The sequence below is a fragment of the Engraulis encrasicolus genome, chromosome 23, assembly GCF_034702125.1.
Source record: "Engraulis encrasicolus isolate BLACKSEA-1 chromosome 23, IST_EnEncr_1.0, whole genome shotgun sequence".
Lineage (NCBI taxonomy): Eukaryota > Metazoa > Chordata > Actinopteri > Clupeiformes > Engraulidae > Engraulis > Engraulis encrasicolus.
Window position 1 is genome coordinate 12,687,121 of NC_085879.1, and position 14,351 is coordinate 12,701,471.

Sequence of the window (14,351 nt, forward strand, 5' to 3'; positions counted from 1 at the left end):
TTGGATGACAAGAATTCGTTGGCGTACATTTCAAATTCACTCAGCTGGTAGAACTCCTGGATTATACATCCTAAATCAGAATTGTGTTGCGAATCGGACAATCTATTGTTTGTTGAAATACCAGCCCCTAACACACAGAACAATGGAGTATCACAATAACGCGAGCCGCTGGAGATGGTATGTGTCTGCTTTCTTTATCTTCATCACTTTTCTGAATCCGGCATCTTGTGTTACTCATTACTCTATACCAGAAGAGATGGAAATAGGCACCGTTGTGGCAAATTTGGCTGCAGATTTGAACATTGACGTGAAATCACTAAGCAGAAGGAAAATGCGACTGGATAACATCGCTAACAAGAAATACCTTGAGATTAACAAAGACACGGGGGAGCTCTTCATCTTAGACCGAATAGACAGGGAAAACCTTTGTACTTCCAAATCAGAATCGGCATGTGTGCTTAAAGTAGACGTCTCATTAGAAAATCCTGTTCGTATGTTTTATATTGAACTTGAAATACTGGATATCAACGACAATGCGCCACATTTCCGGCGAGACACTATGCATCTGGACATTTCAGAATCCACGCCTACTGGGGAACGATTCTCTTTGACCAATGCTGTGGATCCTGACATAGGGTCAAATTCTATCAAAACGTATTATCTTAGCGAGAGTGAATATTTTAGCATAGAAATACAAGCCGGCCGAGACGGATCTAAATTCACGGACTTGATTCTAAAAAAAGCTCTTGACCGTGAAGAGCAAAGTGTGCATAATTTAATACTCACAGCTGTGGACGGAGGGGTACCTGCCCGGTCTGGTACAGCTTCGATTATGATCAGAGTTTTAGACACAAATGACAACGCACCGAAATTTGATAAGGAAAGCTACACCATTGAACTACCAGAAAACTCTCCCATTGGTAGTCTTGTTGTAAAACTCAATGCGACAGACCAGGATGAAGGTTCCAATGCCGAGATCACATATCTGTTCAGCTTGTATACATCTGAAAAAACACAGCAAACATTCTCTTTAAATCCTGATAGTGGCGAGATCAGAGTCAAAGACATGGTAAATTATGAAGATTTTAAGATTTACGACATGGAGGTAGTAGCAAAGGACAAAGGCGCTAACGCTTTGTCTGAGAAGTGTAAACTAACCATATTAATTACTGACATGAACGACAATCATCCTGAAATTTCAGTCAAATCATTTCAAAGTACAGTAAAGGAAGATGTTGAATTGAACACTGTCATAGCTGTCTTCAGTGTCAGTGATAAGGACTCGGGCGACAATGGTGTTGTAGATATTAAAATTAATGATAAATTGCCATTCACCTTGAAGGAATCTTCAGATAACTATTATGAATTAGTAGTGGCCAAACCCTTGGACCGAGAAAAGGTGCCCGAATATGAGATAACGATCACAGTGACTGATAGAGGCACGCCACCGTTGTCTGACAACGAGACTATAACTTTAGAACTTCTTGATGTTAACGATAATGTTCCCAAATTTAATCAAACATTCTACACGATACCAGTAACTGAGAATAATGCACCTGGTGCACTACTGGCTTTGATTACAGCTGTGGATCCTGACCTGCATGAAAACCAATACTTGGTTTATTTCATCATAGAAAAAGAAATAGCAAACACCTCCATGTCCATGCTATTCTCCATTAACCCAGAGAATGGCCATCTTTACGCACTGAAGACGTTTGACTATGAGATAGAGAAGGAGTTTCTTTTCCACGTTGAGGCTAGGGATTCAGGTGTCCCTCCACTTAGCAGTAACGTCACAGTTCACATCATCATTAAGGACCAAAATGACAACACTCCTGTGATAGTGTCTCCATGGCGTGCGCATGGCTCTGTGGTTGAAGAAAAGATTCCCAGAAATACCGACAAAGGATCTCTCATCTCTAAAGTAATTGCCATCGACACAGACTCTGTGCACAACTCCAGAATCACATATCAGTTTCTCCAGAACACAGACGCTACATTATTCAGCCTGGATCAGTACAATGGAGAGATCCGAACCATGAGGATGTTCAGCTACAGAGACCCGCGTCACCAACGCTTAGTGGTGATCGCCAAGGACAATGGAGAGCCTGCGCTCTCTGCCACTGTGACCATCAAACTCTCCACGGTGGAGACCGCCATGAAGTCCTACTCTGACATGACTGAAGTCCCAATAGAGTACGACATATTTTCGGACTTGAATCTCTATCTGGTGATTGGACTGGGCTCAGTGTCGTTCCTGCTACTCATCACCATTCTGGTCACCATCGTGCTGAAGTGTCAGAAACCGAAGCCCAGTAAATCACTTCCTCCAAGCAGGAACAGCGTGGCCAGTAGCGTGGACAGGAACTCAGGCTTTGCAGACTCCACTCTGGTCTCCAATGACGCCTACTGGTACAGTATGTTCCTGGCGGAGACCCGTAAAGGGAAGCTGGTTGTGCGCCAACCGGCGCCAAAGGGGCAGAGATACATCGTCTCCAGCCTGCCAAGAAGTATAGGTCTGACTGAGACCAGCGGGTCAGCTACATCTACACTGCAGGTAAAGTATTAATTAACCTAATAAATGTGCTTTAAGTACTTCACTTTGTCCAAAGTTAAGTAGGTTTTTCCAAAGTGTGTGTTCTGTACATTGTGACAGTGACATTGTATTTTATTTTCTGCAGGGCTGCATTCTTACACACATGTGCAATTTCATGGTTCTTCCAACACCAGTTTTCTTTTACAAAATACAGAACTACATCTTGTATATAGGTGCTGTTTTTCAAAGGGTTTGATATACTATTGGCAGTCTGAGTGTCACGTCGCTGTTTATTCGCTCAGAGTCGCTGTTCTCCTTGAAAAGGTGCTGAAGTTACACGTCAGACCCGCAAAGGCAGTGCGTCATCACATGCATTTCGGAAACACAAAGCCCTGATGTCTGAGTACTTCATGTGTAGGATATTTCGAATTTGAATTTAGTTGAAGAGGAATAAACGCTGTGTGGATTTCATATCGACTGCTCAGTTCTATCGCTGCACTTTTTGCGTAAAATGCATATTCCTATTTCGTTTGCGCAAAGGACGAGGTATGTCTCTGTCTTTCCAATGTTCTTCTCTGCTCTCAGTCTAGTAGCTGCGGTTACACACTATTCCATTCCTGAGGAAATGGAGGAAGGGTCGATTGTTGGGAATTTAGCGAATGATTTGGGATTAGACATAAAAACGTTGCGTGACCGAAAAATACGCTTGGATATTCTAGCCAATAAGAAATATTTGGACATAAATAAAGAGACGGGGGATCTATACATTGCCGAAATAATAGACAGAGAATATATATGCTCCACCAAAACAGTTTGTTTTCTAAAACTAGACGCCACTATTGAAAGGCCTGTAAGAATTTTCAATATTGAATTAGAAATATTGGATATCAACGATAACTCACCACAGTTCCGCAGGGGCGTGATACATTTGGATATCTCGGAATCCACACCAGTGAGGGAGCGGTTTTCTTTGAACAATGCAGTCGATCTTGATGTCGGAGAGAACTCGGTACAGAACTACTTCATAAGCGAAAGCGAACATTTTAATCTTGAAATTCAAACAGGTCGAGATGGTTCCAAATTTGCAGACCTGATTCTGAAAAAGTCTTTAGACCGCGAGGAGCAAGCTGTCCATAACCTAATTCTCACCGCTGTAGATGGCGGCATCCCTCAGCGCTCTGGCACAGCTAGCATAATTGTCCGTGTGCTAGATACAAATGACAATGCCCCACAATTTGACAAAGAAAGCTACACAATTCACCTAACTGAAAACACACCTATTGGCAGCCTGGTTGTGAAGCTGAACGCATCTGATAAAGACGAGGGATCTAACGCTGAGATTGAATACTCGTATAGCCTCTACACATCGGAGAAAACGCAAGACACGTTCAGTTTAAATCCAACTACCGGTGAGGTAAGAGTTAAAACAATGGTTAACTACGAAGACTTTAGAATATACGATATGGAAGTTATAGCAAAAGATAAAGGAACCACTCCTTTATCAGGTCAATGTAAAGTGCAGATTCTAATCACAGATATGAATGATAATCATCCAGAGATATCGATTAAGTCATTCCAAAACCCCGTAAAAGAGGATGTTCCAATTGGAACAGTTATTGCCGTGGTCAGTGTGAGCGACAAAGACTCCGGGGACAACGGCATTGTAGACATTGCCATACCCTCGAAGTTACCTTTTGCTCTGAAGGAGTCTTCAGATAACTATTACGAACTTGTAGTCTCAGAACCACTGGACCGTGAGAGCATGTCAGAATATGATATCACGTTTACAGTGAAAGACAGAGGCTCCCCTCCGTTGTTTGACAACGAGACCATAACGCTCGAGCTACTGGACGTTAACGATAACGTGCCTCGGTTTCCTCAGTCATTTTACACAATAACCGTCGTGGAAAACAATGCCCCTGGCGCCTTACTAAGCTCACTCACAGCGTTGGACCCTGACCTCCATGAAAATCAGTACTTAGTTTACTTCATAGTGGAAAAAGAAATTGTCAACACGTCAATGTCAATGCTTTTCTCCATCAACCCAGAGAATGGCAACCTTTACGCACTAAAAACGTTTGACTATGAAATAGAGAAGGAGTTCCTTTTTCACATCGAAGCAAGGGACTCAGGTATCCCACCACTGAGCAGTAATGCTACTGTTCACATCATTATTAAGGATCAGAATGACAACACTCCTGTCATTGTCTCTCCGTGGCGTGCGCATGGATCTGTTGTGGAGGAGAAAATCCCACGCTCCACTGACAAGGGCGCACTGGTTGCCAAAGTAATAGCAATTGACACTGACTCTGTACACAACTCCAGGATAACATATCAGTTCCTGCAGAACACAGACGCTACATTATTCAGCCTAGATCAGTACAATGGAGAGATCCGAACCATGAGGATGTTTAGCTACAGAGACCCGCGTCACCAACGCTTAGTGGTGATCGCCAAGGACAATGGAGAGCCTGCGCTCTCTGCCACTGTGACCATCAAACTCTCCACGGTGGAGACCGCCATGAAGTCCTACTCTGACTTGACTGAAGTCCCAATAGAGTACGACATCTTTTCGGACTTGAATCTCTATCTGGTGATTGGACTGGGCTCAGTGTCGTTCCTGCTACTCATCACCATTCTGGTCACCATCGTGCTGAAGTGTCAGAAACCGAAGCCCAGTAAATCACTTCCTCCAAGCAGGAACAGCGTGGCCAGTAGCGTGGACAGGAACTCAGGCTTTGCAGACTCCACTCTGGTCTCCAATGACGCCTACTGGTACAGTATGTTCCTGGCGGAGACCCGTAAAGGGAAGCTGGTTGTGCGCCAACCGGCGCCAAAGGGGCAGCGATACATCGTATCCAGCCTGCCAAGAAGTATAGGCCTGACTGAGACCAGCGGGTCAGCTACATCTACTCTTCAGGTAAGACAAGTTGGAGCTTTGTGTGCAATTGCAAAAGGATGAACCTTTGTACAAATGGCACAAGTGCTCATGTCGTTTGTTTCGGCCATAGACATCGCAAGGCTGTAAGGCAAACTTTGCTGACAAATGTGTTAACAATTTGTCATGTTGGGGTGCTGATAATTCCAAGTCAGTAATCACTAACTGAGGAAAAAAAACCTGGTAACTCTGCTGCCTGATGATCTGGATCTGATGGAGGGCCTAGTGACCCACAGTAACAGAAGTTTGTGTGTGTGTGTGTGTGTGTGTGTGTGTGTGTGTGTGTGTGCAGCAAAATTGGCAGGCCGTGTGTCTCAATACTGACATAAAAAGTAACCACTTGCTGTTAAGTATCTGATTATCTGTTGCCCTGCTCATCTAGTGCTGGACCTGGTGCCCTGGTGTGTGTGTGTGTGTGTGTGTGTGTGTGTGTGTGTGTGTGTGTGTGTGTGTGTGTGTGTGTGTGTGTGTGTGTGTGTGTGTGTGTGTGTGTGCTGTATATGAATACACAGGTTTCCTATCTCCATCTGTCTGTGGCTCTGTGCTCCACAGCCTCTGGCACATCATTCAGTCAGTCAGTCAGGCGGTCACCTGTAGATCAAACAGGCTGCTGTACACCAGGCCGTGCGGGCTGCATGCAAGCTGGTGCTCTCTGCTCTATGACCTATATATGATGTCTGATGTTACTGTAGCGGACATGGATGCTATGAGGGTGGCCTGCGCTAAACTGTGCCCAAGGGAAGACTGCACTGTTGTGTAATGCTACAGGAAAAAAATAACCCATTGTTTCCTACGTTTAAAAAAACCCAAAACATACTGATTACTTTAGTCGGTATGGCCAAACATACACAATGTTTGGTCAGAGTGGTTTTATACTCGGAACGACTACATACTCTAGTTTAGGCCGGCTGACAGCTGTGTTTCAGAGTTGCATTTACATACAGAAATCATTCAACGTGTTCCTAACATGCTAAGAGATTTTGCTTGTTTGATGTTGGGCTTTGTTTGGGTTTTTTTGCTATAGAATACATTTGGCTTACATTACAACCATGAAATCGATCACAAAAAGTATGCATTAGATGTGGTTTTATTTTCATTTTGTCGTACCAAGTACATAATGCAATCAATGATGACACAACTTTATTCATGACTTAATTTACAACCATGACTAACCAATAATCTCTAATTGATTAAGGTTCCACAGCAGGAGTGGTAAGTACAAAACAGCAGCAATGAAGAGGATTGTTGTTTCAATCGGTTTGGAATTGACTGTGTGAATATTTGTCTGTGTGTGTGTGTGTGTGTGTGCGCGCGTGTGTGTGTGTGAGAGAGAAAGACAGAGAGAGAGGGACAGAGAGAGAGGCTACATGAAAGATAATATTGCCATATTGCATTTTTCCTTCTTCCTCTAACATTGTGTCCTTCCCTCTAGGCTGTCTGTGTATCTGACCAGAGCTCACATTCTCATCATATTCATACGTTTCACTGTTAGCCTAACATTATCATGAACTGGTATACCTAGCTTGCACACACTATGTTACGAGACCAAACCCTTTCTATAATTAAGTGCTCAGCTCTGTGTAGTAAACTACCATTTGCAGCAAATATCTTATTTTAATTCTTGCCAGCCATTATTCAGAAAATCTTCACACACAGTGTATTTTGCAGTGCAACTTTGGACATTTGTAATTGGACACTTACAGGGTAGGACCAACACCATGTTCAATTCAAAAGTGTAGGTGTTCAATTACAATCAGAAAAGGTATTTTGCTGCTCTGCTGCTAATTCAGGACTACTATATTTAGACAGTCACAACAGGACCCTAACAACACAAGATCACAAGATCACAAGACCAATCTATTTCTGTGCTGTTCATGATAATCTGCTGCTCATTGTTCATTGAAATGCCTGTTTCTTCTTTTGTTTCCGCTCTAAAGTACTCAAAATGAGAGAGATCCCTTCTCACAGCTGGAGGTATGCAGCCCTTTCTTGGCCCTTAGAGGAGGACCTGAATGATGATGATGATGATGCACAACTTTGATGTTACCCGCACAAAAGTGTTTGTCTTTTGCTCTCACCTTTTTTTTTCTTGCCGCCTTTTTATAGTGGGTGGAGTTGCTTTTTTCTGTTGCAATAGATGGAGAAGGAGCAGAGGATTTTGTTTCAGTCCCTTTTTGTATAAACCTCTCACGGCATAAATTCGCTCTGTATGGCCTAACTCACGATTGGCTCACATCATTGCCTTCGTTTGTATTTGTTTTGACGATGGATTATCCTTATGACATCACAACCATACCTTGGTCTATTTCACCATAACCCGACCACATGCATGTCGCTCTGGATGCATACGGTATACAGTATATAGGCCTATTTTAGCATAGCATGTTTTGCTAGTCAGAGGGTATGTCCCCTCTGCTCAAACTACTTTCTTAGATGATCCGATGCGTTGTGGATATTATACACTGAACATAATATAGTGATAATGTACGTATGATTAGTTAATTGACTGAGGCCATGATGATGCATGAGCTTCTTGCTCACCTTTATTCCTTGTTGTACATATACATCATGCTACTCAATAGTCAGTCTGCCATTAAGAACTTACTTAGTCAAATAGGGGTCACTAGAAATTATTTTTGAATACTTGTTTGCCCCCTCCAGTGTTAATTAAACATGTTTGGGAAATTAAAATGAATCACTGCCTTTTGAAGACTCACAACTCCTAGGCCTTTACCCACATGTCTGTGCATGACATTTACTGATGTCCGTCTGTATATTCTATATGAATGGGTTCTTAGTTCTGCTCCTGAGCTCACCTGCACTGCCTATGCAGCACCTGTGCCTACTGTACACTGTACACTAGTGCTGACCTCAGCTGTTGACCTCTTGACTAGCTTGACACTCTGTAGATGCTGTGTCTGATCATTTCATTTTATCCAGGTCATCTTGGTCAAAAGAGCTCAATCATAAAGATTAAAAAAAAAAAGTTTATGGTGCTTTTAACTAAACTTTTTTTGTCTCTGGACTTTGTGAAGATTTCTAAAGTTAAGTTTTTTGTTTGTTTGGTTGTCCAGTGGCTCACAACTCCTGTCAGCTAATTGAGAGGAGTGTTATACAGAAGACATAACTTTAGTTATAGTACTTGGATCAGGCCCAGGTACAAACATTTGCAGTGCAAGAGGCGTTTCTCAGGGGCAGGACCAAGAACCCTTAGTGTTGTAGTACACCATTTGATGGGAGTTCCAACAAAGTCAGTGTACTTGCCTTGTGTGTGTGTGTTTGGATGGTTGGTAGATCGTTTTGTGACAGTGGTTTGTTTTGTTTTTGTTCGTTTGAACGAAATGGTCAACTGTTCCGTTTGGACCCTGGTGAATTTCCTGTTCACTGACGTGTTCTGTTACGTGACCCCCCGACTTTGTTTTATGTGAGGATTGATCTCAAGTGTTAAACACCTCCCCACACCTCCCTAAAAGTAACACCCCAGTCCCACCCGATCTCACCTGGCAGGTCTCCATCAACCTCACTCTCACATTCAGCTTCATACAGTCTACTCGCATGGAACGCATCAGTGATTCACCCTACCTCACCCACCCCAACACCAAACCCCACCATGTCTCTCTGAGGACACCCTCTCACCCCCTCCCTGAACCCTTAAGTCCTTTATGATATCTCCATGCCTGAACATCCCCTCCCCTACCACCACCTTCCATTTGATTTGATTGACAGGCTACCCCAGCTGCATGAGATGTGTTGTGACGGCTTTGGTGGGGCCTACTGTGTTGTACAGTGGGGGCAAGGAGAGCTGCCCGGACGTGTGTATGTGTATGTGTGTGGGGTGGGGTCTAATGCTTGTTTCTGTGTTCACCACCAGGCGTCTACAACCACCAGTAGCAGTTCCTCGTGAGGCCTCTCCCTTGCTATACGACCATCGCTGGAGGGACGTCAGGAGGAACGTGAACATCCGAACATCCTGACCCTTTGACCCCAAACCTGACCCATGTCCTTCATTGACACTGGCTCCTTGTGAGGCCCCTCCCTGCCTACAACACCATCGCTGAGGAGACACCAGAAGGAATACCAACTGAAATTCGAAAACCTGACCCTTGACCTCAAACCTGATTCATATCCTTCATTGACACTGGCTCAATTTGAGGCCCTTTCCTGTGGACACTATCATTGCTGGAGAGATATCAGGAGGAATACCCCCAGAATGCCAAAATCATGACCTTTGACTCAAAACATGATCCATGTCCTTCAAGGACCCCTCTGGCTACAATGACGCTGGAGAGACATTGGACGAATACCCGCCAAAAATTCCCACCATGAACCTTGACCCGAAATCTGAATCTGAGCCTGAAGATGCCCCTCCTAGGCCCAGATTTGGCTTCACCACTGCATGAAAGGGAGGTCATGTGGAGTACCCCTTAAAAATCCTCACCATGTCTCTGACTCTGTCCCTAACCCCCTCAACTCCCTTTCCATTTGTATAGGACAGTGCCACTAGGGAAACATCAAGAGGAACATCATTTGACATCCGTAATTCAGACCCAAAGCCTGACCATCATCCCCATGGCCTTTGGGCCTTATGCAGGCTTCCTTGCCCTCCTGGACTGTGGAAAATTACCCCAGTGGACCCTGAGGCCCACCTGTCCCTATTCACAAACACACATACACACAAACGCACACACACACACACACAGGCATGCATATCCCTCCTAAAACACACACACACACACACACCTCCAGAAGGCACTACAACGCTGGAACACTATCACCATGGACACACACACACACACACACACACACACACACACACACACACACACACACACACACACACACACCAAAGCCTCTCCATCCAGCCAGGCCGTCCTCACATGCAACACCTGCATAGTATCAGCTGTGATGCTTGTGTTCCTTTGTTTCCATGTTGATCACCAGAATGGATTAAGGACAATTAGGACGCTTTGCAATGGATGTGGACATTACATGGGAATACTGCAAATACTACAAAGATCGCCAGTGCTGGAGATGCATCAATGAATACGGAATCATCTGTGGGTGAGGAACTTGAAAGGGCAGCATGCAGGTGATATTGTCTGGTCCCAAAGAGTTGTGTTATGTGGATAGAGAGAGAGAAGGGGAGATGAGAGAAAGTGTGTGTGTGTCCGTGTGTTTGTGTGTGTGTGTGTGTGTGTGTGTGTGTGTGTGTGTGTGTGTGTGTGTGTGTGCATAAAAAACAGAGGGTGGAGGGGACAAGGAAATCTACAGTATAAGAGCAAAAAAGAGGGTGTCTTCAGAATATGTACAAATTACCATTATCAGCTTATTGAGCATGTATTTGTTTCTACAAAATGCCTGCAACAGTCCACCATATTCAGTATGTACTGGACAGTATACAGATTCATCCAGTATAATCTAGTATAATAAGTCTCGCAAGGTGTTAACTCATGACTCATAACACATTATGCAGCATCTGAAGTGAACCACTCCACAGTACAAAGTGTACCTTCATTGTTCTACTGCTTCAGCAGGTTATCAAGATCTCATCCTTCACATTATGTCAGATGAAATCAGGCTGTACACCTCTTCTGCAGTGCTGGACATAGCTCTAAAACACACATCCTCCACTTCTTCCTTTGTCTGCTTCTCATGTACAGAGGCGCATGCAGTACACATACGTACACTCACATACGTACACACACACACACACACATCCCTAATAGCCCCCTAATATGGCTTTGCTGGTCCAACTTTTAAATATTTATAAACACCTCGATGCTGGGCGTCAATGCTTGCCCTTATTAGTAAATCTTGAGGCTGATATCTGTTGTAATCACTGACAGCAAGCCTCTTGATCAGCAACGAGCTTTACAAAAAACAACAATCAAGCACGGTTAAAAAAAATGACATTCAGATGGTCAGGCCAAATTCCAGGGTGCTGAGAAAGCCTTAGTGTAGTAAGGAATGCTTCACCACTGGGCCCAGTGTTAAAGGGGTATGCCACTATTTTGGGGCTTAATACAGTTAAAATCGTTGGCCAAGGTTTATAAAGGTGGTAAAGTGTCTTATTTTTTATGTAAGCCGTTGTCTTGCTTTAAGACAAGTTAAAAGAGGGAGCATGTCGCTAAGCTAGTGAAAGTCAATGTATCCGTGTAGCATGCTACAATGCTACACGGATCCATTGACTTTCACTAGCTTAGCGACATATTCCCTCTTTTAACTTGTCAACGCTTAACATGAAAAATAAGACACTTTGTCACCTTTATAAACCTTGGCCAATGACTTTAACTGTATTAAGCCCCAAAATAGTGGCATCCCCTTTAACTGACCCATCCTTCTCCAGCTTGTGAAAACACGAGACTCTGTCTCAACTCCCCCTTCATCTCCATCTGGAGCCTGTGTCCTCGATCGACCTTTAAATCAGTTTAATCTCCATGACATGCACATCCATGCTGTGATTGGTTTTGGTGGTGGTTGTCCAGGGCTGAACCGGTGCAAAAAAAAGTTTTAAAAAATAAGGCCTGGGCAGCCCCCTCTAAATTTAGGGCCAGTCTCTAAAAAAAATGCAAAAAAATATATATAGACAGCTGAGGGTTGCTGGCCCACCTGGTAATACCCGTAAGCCCGATTACCAGTCCAGGTTAGTGGTTGTGTTTAGCGCTCTGAGTCAAACTCATCACGAGCAACATACAAGTATATAGTGACAGTTCTGTTTTAATGCTATTTTTTTTAAAGAAATCTTAATGATTTTGTTCAGTATGACTGTTAAAAATCAATTATCTGATTGTTTGGCAATGTAACTAATGTGCTTTGACTATACAGTAATGCTTTAATTACATTACAACTGAAGATGGTAGCGTGCAATGCAAAACAGTTATGTTCATTTAATGTTTTGTTTACATTTTTGGATGTTCTTTTTTATTGTTGTATAGAAAAAAACACACAGAAGTAAATATTTAGGGGGAAAATACCAGATATTTTGTAACGTCAACCCAAACTTCTACCGCTGCTTTAATTTTCTTGTGCAAGCTTCTAAAAGTGCTTTGTGTATGGTATTATTATTATACTTGTGGTGCAATATATAGGTGTCTTCATTTTTTATATTTAGTATTATGCTGTGTTGTGTGTCAATGCTAGGCTGTCCTTTTTATCAGTCATGGTAATGATGCGTATGCATTTGATAGACTTCCTGGTGAGACAAGCAGAGGGTCTGAAAGCTCTCTCAGGTCAAGAGGTATGCATCAGTGGTGGAACAATTGCACACAAGGGCCCAGGGCAAGATACTTAGGGCCATCAATACAGTAGGGCCCTGGGGCAAATACCCTGCTCACCTCCCCTGTAGAGACTGAAGTTTCTGTTTACGGTATGTTAACATTGGTGAGTGGGAAAGTGGTCTCTGTGTTCATTCCAATCTTTGAATTAGTGAAGCACACAACAAAATAGTTCAGTGGTGGTTCAGCCAAAGATTCTATCAACCTTCTCTGGTTCAGCTGTATTGCAATGGGTTGTGATCAAACTGCAAAGCCCTAGTCCTACCAGCCCAAAGCCCTAGCCTCAGGCCATAGTTGACCAAATCATAGATAACAGCCTGTGTCTCACGTTTAACCGTGAGTATGTACAAGCACAGTGACAGCATTGTCCCACGCACAACTACTACAAGCCAGTTACTTCTGCTTGAAACAGGGCAGAAAGCTCTGCTGGTGTTTTTGAGCCTATGAATGCCTGCATCATTCTGCAGCTATTGCTCAACGATTTTGGGAGCGGTTGCGCAATCACTGGGTAAGGGGGAGTGACTAGAGAGAAAACAGCTGTGGCCTCTAGAGCTGTTTATACTAAAAATGAGAAACACATGGGGAAGGGGGATGACATTTCCTGGAAGGTCTCGCGGGGCTGATTTCCACAGAAATGGTCAACGAGCAACAACAGCCTTTGTGAGCACTGTTATTTGGTAAAGGGTAAGCAAGGGCTGTTCTCGAGAAAGGCAGGCTAACTCTCATCTCTTTCTAAGAGGTCGCCGCTGCTAGAAGTAGGTCACTAACACGTGTGCACACACACACACAGGGCTCGTACAGGCCACAATGATTAATTCAGCTCACCACTTTTTTTGAACATGGGAAATGGAGCACCTATTTATACATTTCAGGAGCAGGGTGGGCAGGCCCAAGAAAACTGGCTGTGCTGCATGACAGCTATGGGAGATAACACTGCCCTTCTGGCCCATGTGCCCCACAACTTCCCTAGCCCAGTGGTTCTTACCTGCCAACACCCCTTTGACCCCATCATAAGCCTGCCAACATACTCCTTAATATTAAAAAACCCAAAGTAGCCCACGAATTTGCAAACGAGAGTCCCCCTCTCAGCTGTCTCCGCCTCAATGCTCCCTAACGTACCCTGGGGGGCTGTAGAGCCCCCATCGAGAAACACTACCCTAGCCCATAATGTCCATGTGCCAGGGGCCCACACAACAGATGTTGATTTGGGGGGGATAATGAATTAAATGGGCAGCTGACTAAGTAAGTGTATTGCTTATGATCAGACAGCCGGGATGATGTCATTGCCTTTTTCCACACAAAGGATGAGAGAGAGTGTGGGTGGACAGGGGAAGGTGTCGGGAGGAAGGGGAGGTGTGGGGAGAGAGCTCATTTAGGGCCCAGCCTAAGCACCGAACATCCAGTACCTGAGGTAGCGTTTCAGACCCTCACAGCTATTCTTTTTATTTGAATTTATTTTATTTTTTCAGTGGAGTGTTTGTTGTCTTCTTGATACATACAGTATGTTTTAGGGGTGGGGGATGGGAGGCAAAAAAAAGCAACAAGCAGTGGGCCGCATGCTGTCCACAATTTCACTCACAACGTTTTTTTAATCAACAATAGA

General features: G+C 43.8%; 2 protein-coding genes across 3 annotated transcripts; both read left to right on the forward strand.

Annotated features, from left to right (window-relative positions):
- The first annotated feature begins 4 nt into the window (after positions 1-4).
- Positions 5-11,474, forward strand: LOC134439567 (protocadherin beta-16-like). 2 transcript variants are annotated; one of them, XM_063189468.1, is made up of 3 exons: positions 5-2,557; positions 7,412-7,448; positions 9,346-11,474. In XM_063189468.1, the coding sequence occupies exons 1-2, from the start codon at positions 5-7 to the stop codon at positions 7,421-7,423; spliced, it is 2,565 nt and encodes an 854-aa protein (XP_063045538.1). In that variant the 3' UTR covers positions 7,424-7,448; positions 9,346-11,474. The 2 variants fall into 2 exon arrangements, with proteins under 2 accessions (XP_063045538.1, XP_063045537.1); XM_063189467.1 differs by lacking the exon at positions 7,412-7,448.
- Positions 3,048-5,498, forward strand: LOC134440638 (protocadherin alpha-C2-like). The gene has a single exon (XM_063190763.1). It carries the CDS (start codon positions 3,048-3,050, stop codon positions 5,496-5,498), a length of 2,451 nt encoding a protein of 816 aa, XP_063046833.1.
- Positions 11,475-14,351: the final 2,877 nt, after the last annotated feature.